Here is a 25,608-nt window from a genome sequence, read left to right as displayed (position 1 = left end):
ATAAAACACTCCTTTATTCTTAAATGTTCCAATAGCTTATCTCAATGCCTTCCCAAAATGTAACATGATTTTATCATTTCATCCAATCGTTTTCTAAATGTTTCTATTTGAAATGACATGTGTGGATTGGCTAAAGTAATGGGTCATATGTCACACATTCAGAAACTCATCTACCTATACATTCATGTCAATATAGCTATAGTAAACGACTGTATGCAATAATAGAAATCATAACGTTCTGTGAAACCTTTTGAAAGTATTCGTAGAAATATAAATAGTGCTCCATTTAAATATATAAATGTGAATTTCATGTAGTTTTTAAGTGACCATCCATAAAGTCAACTTAATGATATACGTTTCTTAAGTCCTCCTACATGGCATTAAATTTCTTTAATAAAATCTGTTTAAAAATTCTCATTTATTTATAAAATAATCAGGTGAAAACTTTTATACGGGTAGAGCAAAAATTTGTTACATCTTTCTTATCACCGTGGCTAGTAAAGTCTGATTAAAATACTGTAAGGCAATGTTGAAGAGCTTAAAGGGACGCGTGTACATATATATAGGTAGAATTTTTTCTTTAAGGTCACAGTTTACTAACATTTCCAAGTCATTAGGTTTTTTTTTCATAGAACTTTTTATTGTTTACTGCTTTGAAGTTATTTTCATGCAGACATTTACAAAATACTGTATGATTTAATTTCATCTATCATTTACTACATTTTTAATCTTAAAATTCTATTAAGAAGGTGAGCGACGATTTATGCACGCATGTGCAGTATAGCAGACTAACACACTATTTCTACCAAATCTACATATGCAATTTACGATGGAAATTTCTAATTAACGATTAAATGAACACATAATTTATTACATTGCTATATAGAAGACTGTAATGCTCGTATAGTGTTTAAATTAATTTATTGCCATTTACTTCACTTTGTACTGCTCCATTTTAGGTAAAATAATTTTGTTTTTCTAAATTTACTTCTTTTCAAGTTTTAAAAAGTTAAATTGAAAGATTTGTTTCTGAACTACTTCATTTTTGAGGCATACAGGAAGATAAATCAGATTTTTGCCAAACTCTGCGTGTTTAATTTTAACATAGATAATAAAACATCATTCGTTGTTGAATGAACTACTTAATCATATTATTTGCAGGAGGTGAGGACGCAGAGCTCTGGAGAAACCGTAAAGGTTTCTTCAGCGTAAATGTACAATGCGTGGCTAATAGCCACCTAGAAATAATGGATCTCGTCGTGAGATGGCCAGGCTCCGTACACGACTCAACCATATTCGCACACAGCAGGTTGAAACACAGATTTGACTACTACGAGTGTGGAAATGGTCTTCTACTAGGGGACCGCGGCTACCGCAACGAGCGGTATTTCATGACCCCACTTGCCAACCCGAATACAGCGGCAGAAGTCCTTTTTAACGAAGCGCATATAAGGACTCGTTGTATGGTAAGGGCCTTTATAAATACCGAAAATTTAGTTATTGACAGTCAATAAGGTCAAAAAAGCATTTACAAGAGAAATTTTGATTAAAAATTACATTTAGGCATGAGTTTAATTGATACAGCGTACACGATTGCACGCGTCCGTAACCATCAGTAAACGCAAATGTACATAGAACTTTATAAGAATATTTATAGAAGATATATGGTGATCAAAAAGTTCCGGGTCTCCTAAATAACTTGAGGATGATTAAGATTTTTGAAAAAATGCTTCAGACAAAAGTTGCATAACTTGAAAGAAACTCTAGCAATATTATAAATTAGACTTTGCACTCTACGAGAAACTATAAATTCTTGTGCACATTGGATTATTTCAAATATGACATCCTACATTTTTATAGTATAATTAAAGCAGATGTGCAGGTGATTTAATTTCCCCACTTTGTACGATCACAATAAAAAGGAGATATAAACCTAACTATGATTATTTTAAATGGTACTCCAAAATTCATTACATACTACTCTTGTAACTTATCTGAAAAGATTTTCAAAACCTTTTATAAATGCATTATTTCAGCTAGTGAAAAGTTAGATAAAAAGGATTCCAATTGCATGCAAGTGAGCGACTACGCGCGAAAATGTTTACCGATTGTGCGCATTGCAGAAACTCACATATACATGCATTTTAAACTATAAATATCTAGTGCATTACTAGCTGAAATGACTTGTTCGTATAGTGTTTTGAAAAGCTATTGAGATAAGCTATAAGAATATGCAATAAAATATTGGATTGTTATTTAAAATACTCTTGTTGACCTGCATATAAAAGATAAGAAATTTAATTTTTTTTCTGAAACTTACTTTTTTAAATGCTCAGATGCAGGTTGCATTTTTTAAAACTATAATGCCATGTATGTTTATTTTAAATATTTTAGGTGGAAAGATGCTTTGGCATTTGGGGACGCATGTTCGCTGTCCTCACAATCGGATCGCGCTTCCACACACCAGAGCGAACGATAAATGTTATTTTGGCTATAGCAGTCTTATATAATATTATAAGACGGGACAAAAAAGTTCAACAAAATGGATTACAAAATTATCTGCAAATACCAGAGGTATTCTCATTGCCAACGGAAGATGACCGCCAATATTTAATTAATAATTATTTTCAAAGGTTTGTATAAGTTTATTCTTTATATATATACTGTATATATAAGCTGTTTAACTATACATATATTTGGAGAAATAGGGTGTAGCACATCATTAAGATAATCATGAATCATTTTTAAATTTATCTTATCAATGATATATATTATAATTATAAATATAATAAAAAATTACAAAATATACTTGTTTAATAAAGTGGAAAATGTATTCATTTTCAGATTAGTATGAAGAAATTAATTATCACTTAAATGGAGGGGGTTTTAGTGAGTAGTCCCATTTCCTACACAGTGGGGAATACCAAACATACCCCTGACCGACCAACATCAAATGTCGGGGGATGCATAAATGCATTTCCCCCTTCACTATAATGAAAAAAAAAAAGATTATTGCGAGTACCCAATTCACAAGGTACCCCATAATATCATAGAAATAATAAATTTAAATATTTTATGTACGAATTGTAAATATAATATAGTTTTATCCATTTTGTGAAATGTACATATATAAAGATATATACATATGCTTTATTAGTTGTAACCTTTGTAAAATTTTCTAAGTCGTACAACTGAAAATATAAAATTATAAAAATCTCCTATAGTCATTATACAGTTATTGTACATTCATAAAAATCAATAGAAAATATTAATTTTATAAAGCTATTTATAAATTGCTACTGTATATAATTTTCATAACTTTTTCTTTTAAACAGCGTAGCTTTAAGTATTTTCATGAAGAGCTTAAAAGATTTGGCTTTAAGCGAAAAGCAACAAGGCTCTCTAGATTGCTATCAGATGTTAAAAATCATTTATAGGATCATTATCCCAGCTTATGACAATCATGCATAGAGCCTATTGCCAGTTTAATGCCATCCAGAAACAATTTATAGTACCAGGCTTTTTATCAAAATCATCGTTGAGTGCTGTATTCCCTGGCATGCAAACTGTTTTTTGTTGTAGCTGTTATTCCTAAAAAACAGAAATATTTTACAAGTTTCATGAATTACAATAAATTGTAAGGTGCAACAGACCATTGTACATGAATCATACTCAGCTTTTTATACACAATGTTCAAAGATTACCTGAAAATGAATCATATGGTTTGTGCATTGTTGATATTCCATCTATACAGCTTAGCAAAGCACAAATTGGTGTCAAAGTATTGCAGTAGCTTTATAGGTAGAGGCAAATATATTTGTAGACTATCCTTTAAGGCAGTTTTGGAATCTGAGGCTTTATCATCCAAGTCACCATGTGCCTGTCAAAAAGTCTCCAATTTGTTTAGTTTACAAAATTTTCTTTAGCTGTTAACTCTACAAATTGACAATGCATAGAAACTAAATAACCAAAGTATCTGTAACAGATAATATTTCTCAGAAAGCATCACGTGTGCATTGTAATACATTTTATCCATATTGATAACTTTTTACTTATCTGACACAGATGCGAACATGACCACCGAGTCGACCTCTCAAATTAAAGTTTACAAGCATTCTAATTCTTAATCACACAAGTCAGCCTCCTGAAGCTACTCCACAATGCTGCCTGTCCAAATCTTTCATTTTCAATCAACTTTATTTTTTTGGAAATTCTTCTTTTCGTCTTATTCAAAGCTCGATATTTCAGATGCTCCAGAGCTATAATTCAAAACAATGTTTGGACTACAATGTAATAATTAGCTGTCGTGTCCATCGAGAGCTCCAACCGACACAGCCAAGCTATACGTAACGCTTCCTGCAAAACAGAACGGATTTGCTATTAAGGGTAAAACAACAGGGCTCCCTCCTTTGCAGTAAAGTAATAAAAATCATTTGTAAGGTCGCATACCAAAATAGTCATGTCTTTAGAGCTGGTTTCGCTGTAGATTCAGGCCATACATATGGATTTTATAGCAGTATTAAGCTGCATCGCAATAGCTACTCAATGCATATTATTATATGGCATGGAAATTGCTCATTCCTGCAGCTATACTCCAACAGCAAATAAATATTTTCCCAGCATTTTTAATTACACGTACCAATTGCTAAGCATGAAAGATCTTTCAGCACTAACGCTTACTTAGATTTTAAATACAATATTTAAAAATTACTTGACTATGATCCATATACAGCATCTGGACTCTTATCAGTTTGCATCAAAACAGCTTGGACAGAGCAGAGAAAGAAAACGGATATAACCGAACCTCGTATGTAGATATACTCCCTTGGATGAATAAAAATACCTGACGTACCTGTAAATTATATTTCTCACAAAGCATCGCATATATTGTAACAAGTTTAACACATAATGATCAATTTATACTTATCTGAAATAGATTCGAACAAAACCCCTGAGTTGACCTGTCAAATTTGTGTTTACCTAAACCTTATACTACTTAATCTTACAAGTCAGCCGCAATCAGCCGGTACAACTTGCAGCGTAGCTACTTTGCAGAACTGCCAACTCAAAATGACCATTTTCAGATTTTTTGTTTCTTATTTGGCAATCCTACTTTCCATCGTAAAATGGCCCCAAGGGCCGGTGTAATTTGGAGAGTAGGATTCCCAACAAAAAAAAATTAACCTGAAAATGGTCAACATGAGTTGGCAGCCTTGCGAAGGAGCCTTGCGGCAAAGTTCTGCCGACTGATTTCGGCTGACTTGTACGATTAAGTAGTATAAGGTTTAGGTAAACACAAATTTGACAGGTCAGCTCAAGGGTTATGTTTGAATCTGTTTCAGATAAGTATAAATTGATCATTATACAGGGTGTCCGGTAATAGGGTGTCAAGCCGGATACCCCAGTTAGAGCGGCCGATTCTGAGGAGAAAACTCTTATGAAATTTTTTCGCGAAACCCTTAATTTAGAAGTTATTAAGGGTAGAAATTATTAATATTTTATTCGTCGAGCAGGAGGAGCGAAAAATCCGGGAATCGGATTGGCAGACAATTGACGCACCAATACACTTTAATTAGTATATCATATTACCATATGATCCAATTGAAGATCTGGCAGTAAGACATAGAGTGTGTGGGGAAGGGGGGAGGGAGGTTGTGAGACTGAGCGTGGAAAAACAATTGAACCGAAGCGCTCAGTTTCGAGTGTCGGCCAACAATAGGCTTGAAAAAATCGAAATATGAATTACGTTTAATTGATCAAAGAATATTAAAACTCTTACAACTTCAATTAAACGTAATCAAAAGGTTGATTAGTGAATAGAAAAAATTGTGGTGATGACAACGAGCCTAAACATGACGTAGATACGACAGCTTTTGATTAAGTTAACTTGTAGTTACCTATAATTATTAAAACTAATAAATGTCGCATTTACACTGCGATTAGACTCAATTTCATCGTATAAAATGCATCGATTTTTTGAAAAATATCTTTATTACAGTTGTATTTGGGCTATCTTTTCCCCACCACCTTGCAGTAAATAGCTTGGCGCGTTTTTTTTATAGTGGTTTCCCCAGGAGGCCTAATCCACTTTCCTAATTTAATGTAGGAGCTGCTCAAAGTGGCGACCGTTTTGCTCCGAGCATAGTTCGCTCCTTCGAACTATGTTCCGCGTTGCACGGTGCACCATATCTGGCGTAATAGAACGGAAGGCCGCAACAATAGCATCGCGGACTTGCTCTTCCGTCCCATTACGCCAGTCCTCTACCAAGGCCTTGACGTGGCCCCATAAAAAAAAATCCAGTGGATTTAGGTCCGGGGATCTCGCAGGCCATGTAATAGGGCCACCACGGCCCATCCACCTCTCCGGGAACATGTCGTTCAGGGTGCTTCGCACGTTCAATCGGTAGTGCGGAGGCGCACCGTCGTGCTGGAAGATGAGATTATTCCGCACGTGGAGCGGCACATCTTCCAGCAGGACACCGAGTTCTTCCCTCAGAAAATCGGCGTACACTTCCCCGTTAAGCCTCGGTGGTAGAAAATACGGACCGATCTGTAAATTTAGAAAGAAAAAAAAACGATTAGTATAATCAGCCGAATGAAAAGGATCTTTTAATTACTTACGATATTATTTCCAATGAGGCCTGCCCAGACGTTGACCGTGTACCGATACTGGAACGCACATTCACGAGCGGCATGGGGATTTTCCTCTCTCCAAACTATGTAGTTTCGAGAGTTGAAAATCCCATTCGGCGTGAATGTGGATTCGTCAGTCCACAGTATCCTGTCGGGGAAATCTGGATACCTTCGGCATTGCGCAAGAAATCCTAATTAGAAAACATTTTTATTAATTAGCTATCTATATTAAATCGTATTTAATTGAAACTGAAAATAATAGTCGAAGTTACCTTGGCAGAAGTGCACCCGACTTTCAAAATCGCGCGGCAGTAGCTGCTGGACGCGGTAAAAATGGTACGGCCGCAAGCCGTTCCTATGCAGGATTTCTCCAACTGCAAATTTGGATAAACCAAATTTGCGTGCGGCACCACGCAAGCTGTCTTGCTCACTTAAAAAGTGTTGGATGATTTCATCCTCCAATTGTACACTGATATTACGCGATCTGGCATGATCACGGTTAACCCGTAGGCTCAGTCTTTCGCGCGAACATCGCACAATATTTAAAATCGCGCGTCGTTTCGGGTGGTATTGGCGATTAGGAAAGCGGCTCGCATACAAACGCTCCGCGGCACTTGCGTTTTCATTCGCCATACCATACGTTATCAGTATGTCCGTCAATTCTACACTGGTTAAATTTTCCATGACTATTTCAAAAAATAAAAAATGCAGGAGGTCTCTACAATTCGGAGGACTCGCTACGAATGCTGCGTTGATTTAAAAACATTCAAAATGTAAACAACTATTTCCTTTTTTGCTAAAAACAAAATGCAAAAAATAAGTATTTTAAACGTTCAACTGTTGTAATCGTCAAGCGCAACATTTGTTTACATTTTGAATGTTTTCAAATCAACGCAGCATTCGTAGCGAGTCCTCCGAATTGTAGAGACCTCCTGCATTTTTTATTTTTTGAAATAGTCATGGAAAATTTAACCAGTGTAGAATTGACGGACATACTGATAACGTATGGTATGGCGAATGAAAACGCAAGTGCCGCGGAGCGTTTGTATGCGAGCCGCTTTCCTAATCGCCAATACCACCCGAAACGACGCGCGATTTTAAATATTGTGCGATGTTCGCGCGAAAGACTGAGCCTACGGGTTAACCGTGATCATGCCAGATCGCGTAATATCAGTGTACAATTGGAGGATGAAATCATCCAACACTTTTTAAGTGAGCAAGACAGCTTGCGTGGTGCCGCACGCAAATTTGGTTTATCCAAATTTGCAGTTGGAGAAATCCTGCATAGGAAAGGCTTGCGGCCGTACCATTTTTACCGCGTCCAGCAGCTACTGCCGCGCGATTTTGAAAGTCGGGTGCACTTCTGCCAAGGTAACTTCGACTATTATTTTCGGTTTCAATTAAATACGATTTAATATAGATAGCTAATAAATAAAAATGTTTTCTAATTAGGATTTCTTGCGCAATGCCGAAGGTATCCAGATTTCCCCGACAGGATACTGTGGACTGACGAATCCACATTCACGCCGAATGGGATTTTCAACTCTCGAAACTACATAGTTTGGAGAGAGGAAAATCCCCATGCCGCTCGTGAATGTGCGTTCCAGTATCGGTACACGGTCAATGTCTGGGCAGGCCTCATTGGAAATAATATCGTAAGTAATTAAAAGATCCTTTTCATTCGGCTGATTATACTAATCGTTTTTTTTTTCTTTCTAAATTTACAGATCGGTCCGTATTTTCTACCACCGAGGCTTAACGGGGAAGTGTACGCCGATTTTCTGAGGGAACAACTCGGTGTCCTGCTGGAAGATGTGCCGCTCCACGTGCGGAATAATCTCATCTTCCAGCACGACGGTGCGCCTCCGCACTACCGATTGAACGTGCGAAGCACCCTGAACGACATGTTCCCGGAGAGGTGGATGGGCCGTGGTGGCCCTATTACATGGCCTGCGAGATCCCCGGACCTAAATCCACTGGATTTTTTTTTATGGGGCCACGTCAAGGCCTTGGTAGAGGACTGGCGTAATGGGACGGAAGAGCAAGTCCGCGATGCTATTGTTGCGGCCTTCCGTTCTATTACGCCAGATATGGTGCACCGTGCAACGCGGAACATAGTTCGAAGGAGCGAACTATGCTCGGAGCAAAACGGTCGCCACTTTGAGCAGCTCCTACATTAAATTAGGAAAGTGGATTAGGCCTCCTGGGGAAACCACTATAAAAAAAACGCGCCAAGCTATTTACCGCAAGGTGGTGGGGAAAAGATAGCCCAAATACAACTGTAATAAAGATATTTTTCAAAAAATCGATGCATTTTTTACGATGAAATTGAGTCTAATCGTAGTGTAAATGCGACATTTATTAGTTTTAATAATTATAGGTAACTACAAGTTAACTTAATCAAAAGCTGTCGTATCTACGTCATGTTTAGGCTCGTTGTCATCACCACAATTTTTTCTATTCACTAATCAACCTTTTGATTACGTTTAATTGAAGTTGTAAGAGTTTTAATATTCTTTGATCAATTAAACGTAATTCATATTTCGGTTTTTTCAAGCCTATTGTTGGCCGACACTCGAAACTGAGCGCTTCGGTTCAATTGTTTTTCCACGCTCAGTCTCACAACCTCCCTCCCCCCTTCCCCACACACTCTATGTCTTACTGCCAGATCTTCAATTGGATCATATGGTAATATGATATACTAATTAAAGTGTATTGGTGCGTCAATTGTCTGCCAATCCGATTCCCGGATTTTTCGCTCCTCCTGCTCGACGAATAAAATATTAATAATTTCTACCCTTAATAACTTCTAAATTAAGGGTTTCGCGAAAAAATTTCATAAGAGTTTTCTCCTCAGAATCGGCCGCTCTAACTGGGGTATCCGGCTTGGCACCCTATTACCGGACACCCTGTATATAAAATGTATTACAGTATATGCGATGCTTTGTGAGAAATGTCTTTTGTGACAGGTACCTGCGGTTATAATTATCCATCCAAAGAGATTTATCCATACACACAAGCTTTGGTTATGTTTGGTTAATTCTTTCTCTTCCCTGTCCAAGGTGTAAAGATGCAAACTTAAAACAATAGGAATACTATATATGGCTCATACTCAGGTAATATCATTGTCTATAAAAAGCTGAATAAGCGTCAAAGCTGAACAATGATCTCTCATGCTTTTCAGTTGATGTAATTCGAAAAGCTAGGATAATATTTCTTTGCTGAAGGAGCGTAGCTGCAGAAAGAACCAGTTTCCATATAATATAATACAAGTATTAAATGATTATTGCGATGCAATTCAATAAGGTAAATTCTCCCTGTTTGAGTTTAAAGTAATAACACAGGCTTTAAAGACATGGCTGTTTTTGGATGTGATCCTACAAATGTTTCTTATCATGTATTGGAAGTAAGGGGTCCCCGTTTCTTCATTCTTAACACCAAATCTTTTCTATTTTGCAGGAAGCGTACATATGGCTCAGCTAGGTAAATTGATGCTCTTGATAGATAGCAGTCAATTATTACATTGTGGTCCGAATAATGTTGAATATGGTAAATTTGACTTGGCAGCTTTATGAATAGCTTCTGCGGAGGCTAACATGTACGATTAAGTAGCAGAATGCATGTAAATTTAAATTTGACAGATCAAATGGATGGTTATGCTCGCATCAATTTCAGATAAGTTTGAATTGATCATTATCTGTAAATTGTATGAGAATATATGCAATGCTTTGTGAGAAATGTCATTTTTATAGGTGCTTTGGTTAGATCTGGTTTGCGTGCACATTCAGTCTGAAGAGTTATTATCTAAACAAAAAGTTGATCGCTAGAAGATTAGATACTTTTTGACAGGCGCACAATGACTGGGATGGTAAAGCATCAAATTCCAGAACTGCTTTCATGGGTAATCTACAAAAATATGTATCTTTAGAGATACAAACACAACAATGTACAAACCACATGATTCATTCCCAGGTAATCATTGAACAATGTGCGTAAAAAGCTCAGTAAGAGTCAAAATGTAGAATGGTTTTTTGCTTCTTGAAATTTTTGAGATTTTACCAAACTCAAAAAATATATTTTTTTTTTCAGGTCACAGCTGCAGCAGGGAATATTTTGCATGCAATACAAAATAAATAATTCATAATTATCTTGATGAAGCTGGTGCTATAAACTCTTTACGCAGGATGGAGCATTAAAGTGGTAACTGGTTCTAACGAAATGGTTGTCATGATATGGGATATTCATCCTTTAAATGATCTTTTTATCATATATTACAGCAATTCATAGAGACATGTTACTGTTTGCTTGATACCAAATATTTTTTATTTTGCAGGGAACATACATAAGGTTTATTTAGCTCCTATAGCTCGGAATTTAGGATAACGGCCATTTCATAGCCCATGGTATACAGATTGACTTGAATTGTGGCTTTGGAGAACTAAAAATATCTACCTGTGGATCACGATCGAGGTGAAGGAAGTCAAAGCACTGTTGATTGACTTACAACATGCGCCTGACATTGAAATTGTGATGAATTTATTACTGGTGGCATTCATGGTTATAATAATGTCATGATCAAATAAGTTCCATATTATTTTATTGAATAACCAATGAAATTTGCCCTCATTATAGATACGATATTGTTGGCAATGATTCTGATTTCTGGAAAGGAGTACGTGTAAAGTATCGATCCATGAGGTGTAGGGACAACGGAAAGACTTTTACCTTTACAATATTCAGAAAGAAGCACAGTGTATTTTAATCCTGGATTGATGAATGCGCAATGAAGTTCAAAATGTATCACGTATGCGGCATTATTAATCTGATAAGTTTCTTAATTTTAAAGTAATAATAAGTTGAGGTTAAATTAAATATTAAATTCATGAATAAACTATTGTACATTAAATCTTTCTAGATGCATAAACTTTGTAACTGGCTTTGTTACATTTATTTTAATAAAATATATATATATATATATATATATATTGTTTAACCGAAGTCATCAGACTAATTTATTAAACCAAATTCCTCCATACTTTATTGTAATCTAATTCATCTATATAGAAAAAGAAAGGGTTAAAGAAAATTAATTATTTAAGGTTGGCAATTTATGTACATACTTTTAGGTTTTATATGTTATACATATTAACATTTATACATATACGTATATATCATATTTAATTCAATAAACATTTTTTATTATGTACAAAATATTGCTAAGAAATTATCTTATATATTGGGGCTTGAATCTTGCAAGTAGCTTAATTTTTTATACAAACTATTTTTTTTACGTGGAGGAGGAAATGCGTTACGCATACCCTTTCCCCTAAGGTCGCAAGCTTTGCTCCCAGAGGGGTGGGTTATGTGGGACTCTTCTGCGCGAGGGTGCAATGCTGAAGCTTTTACCCACTAAAACCTCCTCCATTTGGCGCTATTTGCTGCTCTGGTGTGGAATAAGTCGACTTTTCTCTACAGTAATCAATTTTATGTTAATCTAAAATAAAAAATGTGTTTTCACTTTCTTTAAATTTCATCATTCTATTATTATTTGACATAATCTAATCGAGTATATTGATATTAATTGTTATGAGTCATATTGATTTGTGCAAACCTTTCAAAACAATTATTAATTAGAAACTGCCGTTCATCCTCTGTGGGTGGCGAAAATACTTCTGGTATTTGCAAATAATTTTGCATGCCAGCACGGGCAGTTTTTTTGTCACGTCTTATAATATTATATAGAACGGCTGTTGCCAAAATCACATTAATGGTTCGTTCTGGTGTTGTAAATCGCGAACCAATTGTCAGCACAGCAAACGTTCGACCCCAAATGCCGAAGCATCTCTCCACCTGAAATGTTAAATAATGTAATTTATAAATGAAGTTTCTCCAATGTATAAAAATCCTGAATATCTCTAAAACATTTTTTTAGATAAATAAATCTTTTCCTTTGGTTTTTATTTTCAAAAGTCAAAGATACATATAGATATATGATTTTCTTACCATATTGCGAGTTCTGATATGCGCTTCATTATAAAGAATCTCTGCCGGCGTTGTTGGATTGGCAAGAGGAGTAATTAGGTATCTGTGGTTAGCGTAGCCACGGTCCCCTAACAGTATGCCATTTCCGCACTCAAAATGATCAAATCTATGCTTTAATCTACTGTTAGCAAAGATTGTTGAATCGTGAGTGGAGCCTGGCCACCTCACGACTAGATCCATTATTTCTAAATGGCTATTTACAACGCACTGAACATTTAAGCTAAAAAAACCTTTGCGGTTTCTCCACAACTCTGCGTCTTCACCCCCTACAGATAGCAAGAACTGCAGTTAATCATGATGTTCTATAAACATGTTTTAAACGATTAATATATATAAGATGTAACAAGTGTGTAGAATTACATTATTATTTAAGGAATAATATACAGTTGAGAAAAATTAAGATAAGTTATGAGTATCTTCAAAAACAAATGGGTCATTTTTTTTTTAAATTTATAGTGATATCATTATTATATTTTCTTCAAATAACATTTAAAGATCTATTTATATAATTATGTAAAAACCATATTATCCCCCCTTGAAGTTAAAGAAGATTTGTTTGAGTCATTTTTTAAATAATGATTCAATATTTCGTGCATTACATATATATCCGTAACATTCGAACGATACATTCTGTATATAAATATATATATATGACGACTATAAAAACTTACCATACGATCTTATGCGTACATGTACACAATCAATTGCACCTATGACTCTTATCATGCCAGCAATTAAAAAATTGTCTTTTGTTGTGCGCATTAATTCTTCATCAGTTTTGGGCAAGGAAATGTACTGATTGAAGAGATCAGCAATTGCAGGGGATATCCGGTGCACTATCAATTGAGCTGATTTTGAACTGATGCCACAAAAATCGGCTGCTACTTGCAAAAAGCATCCTGTAGCATAAAATCTTATTGCAACCAACAGTTGGATAACTGGCGCAATTTCGTCTTTTCTAAAATTCAATATTATTTTAAAAATTAAGAGAAGCTCGATTAAAAGATTTTCAGTGACTTTCATGCATTTTTAAATGTAGCTGACAAAATTATATATAAAGAAGACCTTGCGTATGTGATATAATTGTTAACACTGTTCACTGTTTGGACGTTATTAAATATAATTGTATGAAAAATCTTTATAATATGACTATTTTAAATATCATATAATAATATTTGTTTGCTTATATAATATACCTTTGCCTTTGACGGAGAATGGGCTCAATTTTTTGCAAAATTTCCTCAAACTGCAATTTTGTCAGCCGAAAGCGACTTTGAAATTGCCTATCGTTCAATAACTCAAAGTAATTGCATCTTCGCAAAATCATCCGATTACGTGCACTGTTATCGTTTTCTACGTTAATAATCTCCATTTCTGCTTTTCGTTATATCATTAATCGTTACAAAATAAATCTGAAGTGCTTTGATATCTCTATAGAAACGCATAATAATTTCTTATTGTTAACAGCTGACTTCAATTTTTGAAAGAAGTAAAAGGGGCAAGGAGAAGTATTTAGCACCTTATATTAAAATTATTATTATATTAATTAAAAGTAAGTGCATATTTACAAAACTATTTGCATTTTAAAACAATGTATATTAATGTTATATTGATGATTAATATGTATATTTAATCCTTATATAGATGAGTGTATCGGAAAATAAGGAAAAATTCATTTCCATAATTCAGAAATATTTCCATATTGTGGAAAATAAAAAAACAAACGGAAATACACCTGCCCAAAAAGAAAAAGCTTGGGAAAAAATCAAGGCAGAAGTAATTGAAAAAATAGGTGGTCAGTGGACCAATATCTGTCCAAAAACCAGTTGGAACCATATGAAAATGCAGGCCAGAAAATATAAAGCTGCAACAAGATCTGAGCTGTATAAAACAGGTATATATATTATATTTCTATATTCTAATAAATATATAATTGTATAAAATATGTTTCTTATTATATAGGCGGTGGAAAATCCTTAGCTCCTGCGCACGATCCAATTTTAGAAAAAATTGCATCCTTAATAGGAAAATCTGCCACGGGTATAACAATTCCCAAAAGTAGAGATAGCGATGCCATACCCTCGACGCCGTCGACATCAACTTATAGTGTGGGTGATATATTCGCTGCAGAAGCAATAGATGAAGAAATGGTAGATGATCCTCATGAAGTTTTTACTGTATGTATATATTGTACATTCTATAGATATTCAATATCCACGCATATGATGTCTTTAACAATTACATTTTTATATTACACAGACATTAGTACAAAATGAAGAGATCGCTTCATGGGGTAGTGGAGAAGGTGCAGCTTCGTTAAAAAGACCAATTAGCGAACACCTACGCCAGATACGTCAAAACACTGTTTCCGTCGACGTTGAGCCATCCGGACCAGCATCAATGTATAATACATATATGAAAAAAAAAATTGAAAAAGAAGAGACGAAAATAGAATTTTTGAAACTACAAATCAAAAGTGCTCAATTGCAAATTCAAGTGTCAGAAGAAAAATTAAAAAGATTAAAGAAAGATAGGTAAATAAAAATTATACTAACTTATTATAATATACTTTTATATTGATTATTGTTATTTTTTACAGATTATAAAATGGAAATATTTGATAGAGGAAGAGCGCCAAGTGAAATTGAAATTGTTTTAATTTTGATGTATTATTGCAAGCAATTAATATTCTTGTATATAATAAAAATGTTTGTTATATTAAATATAGTAAATGTTAATGTACAACATATAACTCCCAAAAGTATGTCCATAAATTGCCAACCTTAAATAGTTTTCTTTAACCCTTTCTTTTTCTATATAGATGAATTAGATTACAATAAAGTATGGAGGAATTTGGTTTAATAAATTAGTCTGATGACTTCGGTTAAACAATATATATATATATATATATATATATATATATATTTTATTAAAATAAATGTAACAAAGCCAGTTACAAAGTTTATGCATCTAGAAAGATTTAATGTACAATAGTTTATTCATGAATTTAATATTTAATTTAACTTCAACTTATTATTGCTTTAAAATTAAGAAACTTATTAGATTAATAATGCCGCATACGTGATACATTTTGAACTTCATTGCGCATTCATCAATCCAGGATTAAAATACACTGTGCTTCTTTCTGAATATTGTAAAGGTAAAAGTCTTTCCGTTGTCCCTACACCTCATGGATCGATACTTTACACGTACTCCTTTCCAGAAATCAGAATCATTGCCAACCATATCGTATCTATAATGAGGACAAATTTCATTGGTTATTCAATAAAATAATATGGAACTTATTTGATCATGACATTATTATAACCATGAATGCCACCAGTAATAAATTCATCACAATTTCAATGTCAGGCGCATGTTGTAAGTCAATCAACAGTGCTTTGACTTCCTTCACCTCGATCGTGATCCACAGGTAGATATTTTTAGTTCTCCAAAGCCACAATTCAAGTCAATCTGTATACCATGGGCTATGAAATGGCCGTTATCCTGAATTCCGAGCTATAGGAGCTAAATAAACCTTATGTATGTTCCCTGCAAAATAAAAAATATTTGGTATCAAGCAAACAGTAACATGTCTCTATGAATTGCTGTAATATTTGATAAAAAGATCATTTATAGGATGAATATCCCATATCATGACAACCATTTCGTTAGAACCAGTTACCACTTTAATGCTCCATCCTGCGTAAAGAGTTTATAGCACCAGCTTCATCCAGGATAATTATGAATTATTTATTTTGTATTGCATGCAAAATATTCCCTGCTGCAGCTGTGACCTGAAAAAAAAAATATATATTTTTTAAGTTTGGTAAAATCTCAAAAATATCAAGAAGCAAAAAACCATTCTACATTTTGACTCTTACTGAGCTTTTTACACACATTGTTCAATGATTACCTGGGAATGAATCATGTGGTTTGTACATTGTTGTGTTTGTATCTCTAAAGATACATATTTTTGTAGATTACCCATGAAAGCAGTTCTGGAATTTGATGCTTTACCATCCCAGTCATTGTGCGCCTGTCAAAAAGTATCTAATCTTCTAGCGATCAATTTTTTGTTTAGATAATAACTCTTCAGACTGAATGTGCACGCAAACCAGATCTAACCAAAGCACCTATAAAAATGACATTTCTCACAAAGCATTGCATATATTCTCATACAATTTACAGATAATGATCAATTCAAACTTATCTGAAATTGATGCGAGCATAACCATCCATTTGATCTGTCAAATTTAAATTTACATGCATTCTGCTACTTAATCGTACATGTTAGCCTCTGCAGAAGCTGTTCATAAAGCTGCCAAGTCAAATTTACCATATTCAACATTATTCGGACCACAATGTAATAATTGACTGCTATCTATCAAGAGCATCAATTTACCTAGCTAAGCCATATGTACGCTTCCTGCAAAATAGAAAAGATTTGGTGTTAAGAATGAAGAAACGGGGACCCCTTACTTCCAATACATGATAAGAAACATTTGTAGGATCACATCCAAAAACAGCCATGTCTTTAAAGCCTGTGTTATTACTTTAAACTCAAACAGGGAGAATTTACCTTATTGAATTGCATCGCAATAATCATTTAATACTTGTATTATATTATATGGAAACTGGTTCTTTCTGCAGCTACGCTCCTTCAGCAAAGAAATATTATCCTAGCTTTTCGAATTACATCAACTGAAAAGCATGAGAGATCATTGTTCAGCTTTGACGCTTATTCAGCTTTTTATAGACAATGATATTACCTGAGTATGAGCCATATATAGTATTCCTATTGTTTTAAGTTTGCATCTTTACACCTTGGACAGGGAAGAGAAAGAATTAACCAAACATAACCAAAGCTTGTGTGTATGGATAAATCTCTTTGGATGGATAATTATAACCGCAGGTACCTGTCACAAAAGACATTTCTCACAAAGCATCGCATATACTGTAATACATTTTATATATAATGATCAATTTATACTTATCTGAAACAGATTCAAACATAACCCTTGAGCTGACCTGTCAAATTTGTGTTTACCTAAACCTTATACTACTTAATCGTACAAGTCAGCCGAAATCAGTCGGCAGAACTTTGCCGCAAGGCTCCTTCGCAAGGCTGCCAACTCATGTTGACCATTTTCAGGTTAATTTTTTTTTTGTTGGGAATCCTACTCTCCAAATTACGGGACGGCGACACTTTACCACCCGTGAGCAGGAATTTAATTATTTGAGGTTGGCAGCACTAAGGCTTGAAACCTTTTATCAGAGATGAAACGGGAGATTGCTCATGCGAGGTCCCGAGGCAATCCCTACCGGTAGGCGGCGCTGGTGTTGGCAAACGCGTGTCTCAGGTCCATCTAACCCCTAACGCCATCTATCGGAAGAGACCACGAAGCACGAGCGTTAAGCTTAGAATAGGGTAAAACATATATGCATTGTTGCCAGAAAGCGGAATAAAGAGAGAGCGGAGATATTTTCTCGGACCTCTCTGTCTTTCTCGCTGTTAGCTTCTAGCAGAAGAGTCGAGGCAAAATCTTTCCGTTTCGCTTTGCCGAAAATCTACCAATATTCGATGTCATTTATATTTGCAGGCCAATGCCTTTATACATGATTTTTTCAGCATATTTATTTATCAGCATTGACTTATTTAAATCAATAATAAATTAAGGAAATGCGTATTTGATATATAATAATTATTTTAACTATAATTTCATCGTTATATTTCGCTTATTTCCGTAAAATCTGCATTTCTTTAGTTTATTATTGATTATTGTAAGTCAATGGCAATTTAAAAAAATTTAATCTTAAAAAAAAAAGAAAAGTACCGATCAGGAATCGAACCCGGACCCACGAATCGCCACGCGATTACCTTACCGCCTAGACCACGAGGCTTCTTCAGTGCACCGTAAACAGATAGTCTTTTTAAGGGCTTGAAATCTTCTATTGAACCATATAAATAAACGAAGAACCGACATCTTTATTCATTATTATTCTATAATAATGGTACACAAATTAAAGAATAATTATATAATGTAGATTTTCAAAAGCTTTTCCAATAACCAAGAACGGAAACTGCGAGCGTTGATTATTTATCTTCGTTCTTGGCTATTGGAAAAGCTTTTGAAAACTATTCAAAATATAATTATTCCTTAATTTGTGTACCATTATGACAGAATAATAATGAATAAAGCTGTCGGTTGCTCGTTTATTTATATGGTTTAAAAGAAGATTTCAAGCCCTTAAAAAGACTATCTGTTTACGGTGCGCTGAAGAAGCTTCGTGGTCTAGGCGGTAAGGTAATCGCGTGGCGATTCGTGGGTCCGGGTTCGATTCCTGATCGGTACTTTTCTTTTTTTTTTAAGATTAAATTTTTTTAAATTGCCATTGACTTACAATAATCAATAATAAACTAAAGAAATGCAGATTTTACGGAAATAAGCGAAATATAACGATGAAATTATAGTTAAAATAATTATTATATATCAAATACGCATTTCCTTAATTTATTATTGATTTAAATAAGTCAATGCTGATAAATAAATATGCTGAAAAAATCATGTATAAAGGCATTGGCCTGCAAATATAAATGACATCGAATATTGGTAGATTTTCGGCAAAGCGAAACGGAAAGATTTTGCCTCGACTCTTCTGCTAGAAGCTAACAGCGAGAAAGACAGAGAGGTCCGAGAAAATATCTCCGCTCTCTCTTTATTCCGCTTTCTGGCAACAATGCATATATGTTTTACCCTATTCTAAGCTTAACGCTCGTGCTTCGTGGTCTCTTCCGATAGATGGCGTTAGGGGTTAGATGGACCTGAGACACGCGTTTGCCAACACCAGCGCCGCCTACCGGTAGGGATTGCCTCGGGACCTCGCATGAGCAATCTCCCGTTTCATCTCTGCTTTTATTCAAGATACGCTCTCGTATAAATTTGCTGTGCGCTCTAAGCATATGCTGCGTGTATGTGTGTGTAAACTGTACTGCAGTATATTTCTCCACTGCCGGATTGCAATTTAGAACAAGCTAGTGAGTGTGACAAATAAATAAAAAATGTCATGTAGCAGAAGGATAGATTATAATAAAAAAGAATTTGTTGATTAATTACACAAAACAACAACAAGATAATAAATTATATGGAATTTTTATACACAGAAATATAATACCAGATAAGTTATTGTGTATTTTTATTTTTCTGCATGAATAAATTAGTATGGAAGTATAAGAGAGAAAAATTCTTTGTTAAAATGTAGATTTTACTTTGCAGGTTATTCTAAATGAATGTTGGACTTTCCTCAATTATGTGTAAGCAAGAGTAAACTGCAGCGATACCTTTAACAGTTAATGGATAAGCGTAACTGAGGTTAACGATAAGAAACTGGATTATAAATTCAAGTGTCAGAGCTTTTGATGATTATGCTGAGTATTTTACGTAGAAAAATAATTGTTATTTGTGTATGAGTTTCAGTCCATTTAAGTAATACTGTGGACTTAAAATTAGTAAGAAATGTGTAATCTGGTTAATGTAATATAATATATAAATTAGTGTAAAATTTCTATTGGCACACGTCTCAAGTTTCATATAATTCTATATATTTTGACTGTCAATTCTAAATTTTTATTTGGATACATATATAATTACAGATTATGACTTGCATCTAACTGACTTGACCGTTGAGTAAAATAATTATTAACCTTAAGTCTTACAAAATACATTTCACTCTCTACATTCTTACGAATTTTTATGATTTTAATTAGAGGCTCGTCCCTCAATTCATTACTCTATTGCAATATAATTTAATATACTATATGGTTATTATATTTTTCAGATTTTGTAAACTGACAGCTGTTTGAAAAATATAAAGTTCTATCTTTACAAGACTATATTGAATATACTATAGAAATAGAATTTCAAATAAATTGTATATGATGCAGAAGCTACAAAAAGATGAAATAATAAAGGAACGGTGTAACATACGTTTTAATCAATTTATTTATCCTCTCTATTTATGACAATAAATTCAATTTCTCCATCATTTAGCAGGTATTGGTTTTTTATTAATATCAATTTTTCTATTACCTTCTCTGATGAGTATCTATCTATATCTATAAAGGGAATATTAGTATTTTCTTTAATTTGAACTTCCTGCTCTCGTCTGCCCATGTTTACCAAACTTTTTGATATATTCAGTTTTTCTTGTTTTTTTAATTCTTTAATGCTTCCAAATGTATCAAGTAAATTTAGTATCTGTGAGTCTCTTTCTTTGTTATTAGCAACTTTGTCTATTTTGGAATAAAATTCTTGGATATCATTATTGAAATCTATTGTTTTAGATTTTTTCTCTCGTGGCCTATATATATTAGTTTTCATTTGCATGATTTCAATATTAGTTTCCTTTACTAACATTTGTATAAAACCTAAATTAGTATTTTTAAATTAAAACAGTAGTATTGAAAATTATATATTTTATAGGTAAAATATTTACGCAAAACAATAGAAAAAAGAAGACTTATTTCTGTAAGAGAAGAAGAAAGAAGTTAAAAGAAAGTCGGAGATATTTGTAACTTTAAGAACTCACATTGTAAGACATCGTCAGTGATCTACAACTATATAACTAATCTTTTGAGGTGTTTTCTCTATATAAGGGAAATGAAAGAAACGATCGTTGTCATTAAATTTCGTTATTTTTAAAAATGTGGGTAATATCATTTTTATTATTCCAAGGCAATTCGGTTTTTTTTAGAAATACGGATGTTACCAATTAATTCTTATATAATTTTAGAAACTGCAGTGTTAGAAACTGTCAACAGCTATATATGCCAGATTTTTTCCATCACTTTTTTACAAAACATAATTTAAAGACAGAAAAGAGATAAGCTTTTTTAAATCTTTCTACATTTTGATAGTTTATAAAATACTGTATATACTCACTGATAAAGGAATTTATGTTTGGTTTTTTTCCTAAATTTGCATGTAATTTTCTATTATATGATTCTGAGTAATTATTAGTTCTATTAATCAATTTGAAAACTGAAAATTTGTGGGGTTCAACCTCGTTAATCCAAAAGTTTTCATAATATTTTAAATACTTTTCAAAAAACATTCCAAATTGGGACTGTATATCTTTTTTCAATTGTTGAAATACACCTCTTACATAAGCAGGTGGCAATAAAGCTAGCAATGTTAATTTTCTTATAATTAAAAATCTTTCTGGGTATAACAATTTATTCTTGGTTTTACTTATTATTTTAAGTTTTTGGGCCTTCTTAATTAATACCTTAAAATAAATAATAATGAAGAGTTTAATATGAGATGAACAAATATAGTAGATATTAGACTTCATTATATATAATCTCAGAAACGTATCGTGAAACGTAAACTGCTTTTCTAATATTGTTGGATTAGTAATTTCATCACACTCCCATACAGTGCATATTGTTTTAAAGTCTTATTATTAAGTCATTTTTTAGTCATCTGCGTTTCGAAATGATATTAAATATGAGCTTTAAAATAATGTGTCCTCTATAGGAAGTGCTGGCGCAGGCTACAAAAAAAATATATCGTTTAAACTGATTCACTATTTAGATACACACATATATATAGAAAATATGTTAGTAATATAACTCACAAACTTACTTGTGAAAAATGGAAAAAGCAATGTGTAATTTCTACACTAGGATAAGCTATTTGTATGGCATTTGACATAGCTTGTTCATAGTCAAGCATTATTAATTTTGGTTTGAGAGTAGTAAAATCATGTTTTAAGTATTCAAATGTCTCTAAATAATCCAGTGTGCGTCTGTTCTTCATGAGAATCCAAAAACACGGAATAGCCTAAATGAGAAAGTAAAGTAATTAAAAATCTGCAGCCTTTTTACAAAAAATAATACAATTAATAATAAATGTTTTACTTTATTTGGATATTCATTTATTGAAATTAAAATAGTCAGTAATTGTATGTTTTTGTCTTTCAAATTAGGTATTGCTTTGAATGTTCCATCGATAAACATACTTTCTGCAGATTGCAGTATACTTTGTATAAAATTGAAATCATAAAATACTATATTTAATATGTTTGTAGCATCGTTTCTTAGTACTTTTGTATTTAATTTAATTTTATCTGAATTTGTTTGTTCTTTGGTTATATATTTTGCTAAGTTATTAAGATTATTTTCCTTTAAAATAATATTTGATTTATCACTAATCTTTTTAATATAACGCTGAAGCGTTCGCCTGCAGGTGGTAAACGAGGTTTCAGCTTCAATTTCTTGATTACTAACCCAGAAATTATTTAAATATTTATTACAAAAACGAGAAAAATGATCATTTTATGATATATAATTATATGTGTATACTTACTTCATAACAACGAAATTATAAATTTGTTTAGGCTTCGTTCCATTAATTTTTGCTGATTCTTTCATTTTTTTATAAAATACAGACTTCTTATTGTTTATAATATTGGGCTCATGGTTATGAAGTATGTCAGATGGATGAAATTCATTATTATAAAAACGTCCATTAGCTTTGCAATTGAGCTCTTTATATTTTATACAGTACAAATATCTGAAAAGAAAAATATTTTCAAAAGAATCTACAAAAATATAAAATAATCTAACCCTTCTATATATATAATCAGTACAATTTATCATTTGTGCTTTTTTTAATGAAGTATCTGAAGTCATTAAAAATCCATAAGTTTCTTTCCTTCTTATTTGCACTCATACTTTATATGAAGTGTTTAAATGCTTTTCACAAATATCTAAGAACTGTTAATTTCTAATTAGATCTAAAACTAATATGTAACGTCTAAGCGTAAAATTTGTTTTGACAAACAATCATGTATAAATAAATATTTGCATGTATGTGTATGTGCGTGAAGACCTGCCAAACAAGATTTTTGCGTGAACGTTGCCACCCGTTGCGTGTTGAAATGTGAAAACATTTATTACTTTCATATAAAATAAACACAAATATAATAAAAAGAAACTAAGAAGTTTTAAATATTACATATGGCTTTATTAACCACATGAAGAAATGATAAAATTTACAAACTTTCATAAAATCAGTATATTATTTTAATTTTTAGTACACATTTATCAAAACCTTTCTTTTCATATTCTTATTTTATATAAATAAAAAAGCTTATAAATGTAAAGTTATTTAGCACTTAATTAACGATGCATTTAATATATCCAAAATTATCCATAATATAATAAGCTCAATATTAAAGATAATAAGAAATTGGTATTTTTTAAAATATGAAAGATATTGTGCAAAAATGATTAATATTCAACTTTAAAAAATGTATAAATTTATAGCTTAAAAGTAAGTTCATGCTATACATATTTAAGCTCCATTATTTATTATAGATAGATACTCATCAGAGAAGGTAATAGAAAAATTGATATTAATAAAAAACCAATACCTGCTAAATGATGGAGAAATTGAATTTATTGTCATAAATAGAGAGGATAAATAAATTGATTAAAACGTATGTTACACCGTTCCTTTATTATTTCATCTTTTTGTAGCTTCTGCATCATATACAATTTATTTGAAATTCTATTTCTATAGTATATTCAATATAGTCTTGTAAAGATAGAACTTTATATTTTTCAAACAGCTGTCAGTTTACAAAATCTGTAAAATATAATAACCATATAGTATATTAAATTATATTGCAATAGAGTAATGAATTGAGGGACGAGCCTCTAATTAAAATCATAAAAATTCGTAAGAATGTAGAGAGTGAAATGTATTTTGTAAGACTTAAGGTTAATAATTATTTTACTCAACGGTCAAGTCAGTTAGATGCAAGTCATAATCTGTAATTATATATGTATCCAAATAAAAATTTAGAATTGACAGTCAAAATATATAGAATTATATGAAACTTGAGACGTGTGCCAATAGAAATTTTACACTAATTTATATATTATATTACATTAACCAGATTACACATTTCTTACTAATTTTAAGTCCACAGTATTACTTAAATGGACTGAAACTCATACACAAATAACAATTATTTTTCTACGTAAAATACTCAGCATAATCATTAAAAGCTCTGACACTTGAATTTATAATCCAGTTTCTTATCGTTAACCTCAGTTACGCTTATCCATTAACTGTTAAAGGTATCGCTGCAGTTTACTCTTGCTTACACATAATTGAGGAAAGTCCAACATTCATTTAGAATAACCTGCAAAGTAAAATCTACATTTTAACAAAGAATTTTTCTCTCTTATACTTCCATACTAATTTATTCATGCAGAAAAATAAAAATACACAATAACTTATCTGGTATTATATTTCTGTGTATAAAAATTCCATATAATTTATTATCTTGTTGTTGTTTTGTGTAATTAATCAACAAATTCTTTTTTATTATAATCTATCCTTCTGCTACATGACATTTTTTATTTATTTGTCACACTCACTAGCTTGTTCTAAATTGCAATCCGGCAGTGGAGAAATATACTGTAGTACAGTTTACACACACATACACGCAGCATATGCTTAGAGCGCACAGCAAATTTATACGAGAGCGTATCTTGAATAAAAGGTTTCAAGCCTTAGTGCTGCCAACCTCAAATAATTAAATTCCTGCTCACGGGTGGTAAAGTGTCGCCGTCCCTGTAAAATGTTTGCTTTGCATCAAACTATATTGCATGGCTACTCTTAGGGCCGTTTTAACGAAGCAATTCAGGCAAGCCTCATGTACAACATAACAAGCGAAAACCTGAAGATGGAAATTTAAGTTGGCAGCAGTGACTGCAAGATCTGATGACGTCATTTTTCATTGAAGCAGATATTTTAAAAATGGATAGTATATGATAATTTTGACAGGTTGAATTATCTAGATTGTTGTATTATTGATTAGTCTGTAAGATACAAGAATGTGTTAATGTACACATTA

General features: G+C 32.7%; 2 protein-coding genes and 1 long non-coding RNA gene across 8 annotated transcripts; 1 reads left to right on the top strand and 2 right to left on the bottom strand.

Annotated features, from left to right (window-relative positions):
* Window positions 1–2,476: 2,476 nt before the first annotated feature.
* Window positions 2,477–3,223, top strand: LOC136774762 (uncharacterized). Its single transcript, XR_010822850.1, has 2 exons — window positions 2,477–2,633; window positions 2,845–3,223. It is a non-coding gene; the product is annotated as an uncharacterized lncRNA (long non-coding RNA).
* An 8,812-nt stretch (window positions 3,224–12,035) lies between these two features.
* On the bottom strand, window positions 12,036–14,047 carry LOC136779580 (putative nuclease HARBI1). The gene is made up of 5 exons (XM_066737269.1): window positions 13,872–14,047; window positions 13,347–13,633; window positions 12,637–12,941; window positions 12,245–12,483; window positions 12,036–12,102 (listed from the first exon to the last, which is right to left on the bottom strand). Exons 1-5 carry the CDS (start codon window positions 14,045–14,047, stop codon window positions 12,036–12,038), a joined length of 1,074 nt encoding a protein of 357 aa, XP_066593366.1.
* Window positions 14,048–22,113: 8,066 nt separating this feature from the next.
* On the bottom strand, window positions 22,114–25,212 carry LOC136781940 (uncharacterized). 6 transcript variants are annotated; one of them, XM_066742181.1, is made up of 6 exons: window positions 24,486–25,212; window positions 24,115–24,329; window positions 23,046–23,252; window positions 22,598–22,961; window positions 22,323–22,520; window positions 22,114–22,230 (listed from the first exon to the last, which is right to left on the bottom strand). In XM_066742181.1, the coding sequence occupies exons 2-6, from the start codon at window positions 24,147–24,149 to the stop codon at window positions 22,192–22,194; spliced, it is 843 nt and encodes a 280-aa protein (XP_066598278.1). In that variant the 5' UTR covers window positions 24,150–24,329; window positions 24,486–25,212; the 3' UTR covers window positions 22,114–22,191. The 6 variants fall into 6 exon arrangements, 5 of the variants coding, with proteins under 5 accessions (XP_066598278.1, XP_066599017.1, XP_066599852.1 ...); XM_066742920.1 differs by having other exon boundaries at window positions 24,634–25,212; XM_066743755.1 differs by having other exon boundaries at window positions 24,762–25,212.
* Window positions 25,213–25,608: the final 396 nt, after the last annotated feature.

Source organism: Prorops nasuta, unplaced genomic scaffold (genome assembly GCF_024137725.1).
Source record: "Prorops nasuta isolate Cenicafe-Biocafe unplaced genomic scaffold, Cenicafe_Pnas_1.2 PNAS00001, whole genome shotgun sequence".
Taxonomy (NCBI): Eukaryota; Metazoa; Arthropoda; class Insecta; order Hymenoptera; family Bethylidae; genus Prorops; species Prorops nasuta.
The sequence above is the reverse complement of the archived record's forward strand: the minus strand, read 5'-3'. Positions and strand labels throughout refer to the sequence as shown.

Bases quoted from the DNA above. Each gene is read 5' to 3' on its own strand.
- LOC136779580 (XM_066737269.1), bottom strand. From the start codon at position 14,047: ATGGAGATTATTAACGTAGAAAACGATAACAGTGCACGTAATCGGATG. The intron at 12,942-13,346 runs GTAAGTTTTTAT...TGCTATCTGTAG, and splicing joins TGTACGCATAAGATCGTATG to GGGGTGAAGACGCAGAGTTG. The intron at 12,484-12,636 runs GTAAGAAAATCA...TTAACATTTCAG, and splicing joins ATATCAGAACTCGCAATATG to GTGGAGAGATGCTTCGGCAT.
- LOC136781940 (XM_066741377.1), bottom strand. From the start codon at position 23,371: ATGACTTCAGATACTTCATTAAAAAAAGCACAAATGATAAATTGTACT. The intron at 22,521-22,597 runs GTAAAACATTTA...TTTCTCATTTAG, and splicing joins TAAATGAATATCCAAATAAA to GCTATTCCGTGTTTTTGGAT. The intron at 22,231-22,322 runs GTAAGTTTGTGA...TTTTTTTTGTAG, and splicing joins GCTTTTTCCATTTTTCACAA to CCTGCGCCAGCACTTCCTAT.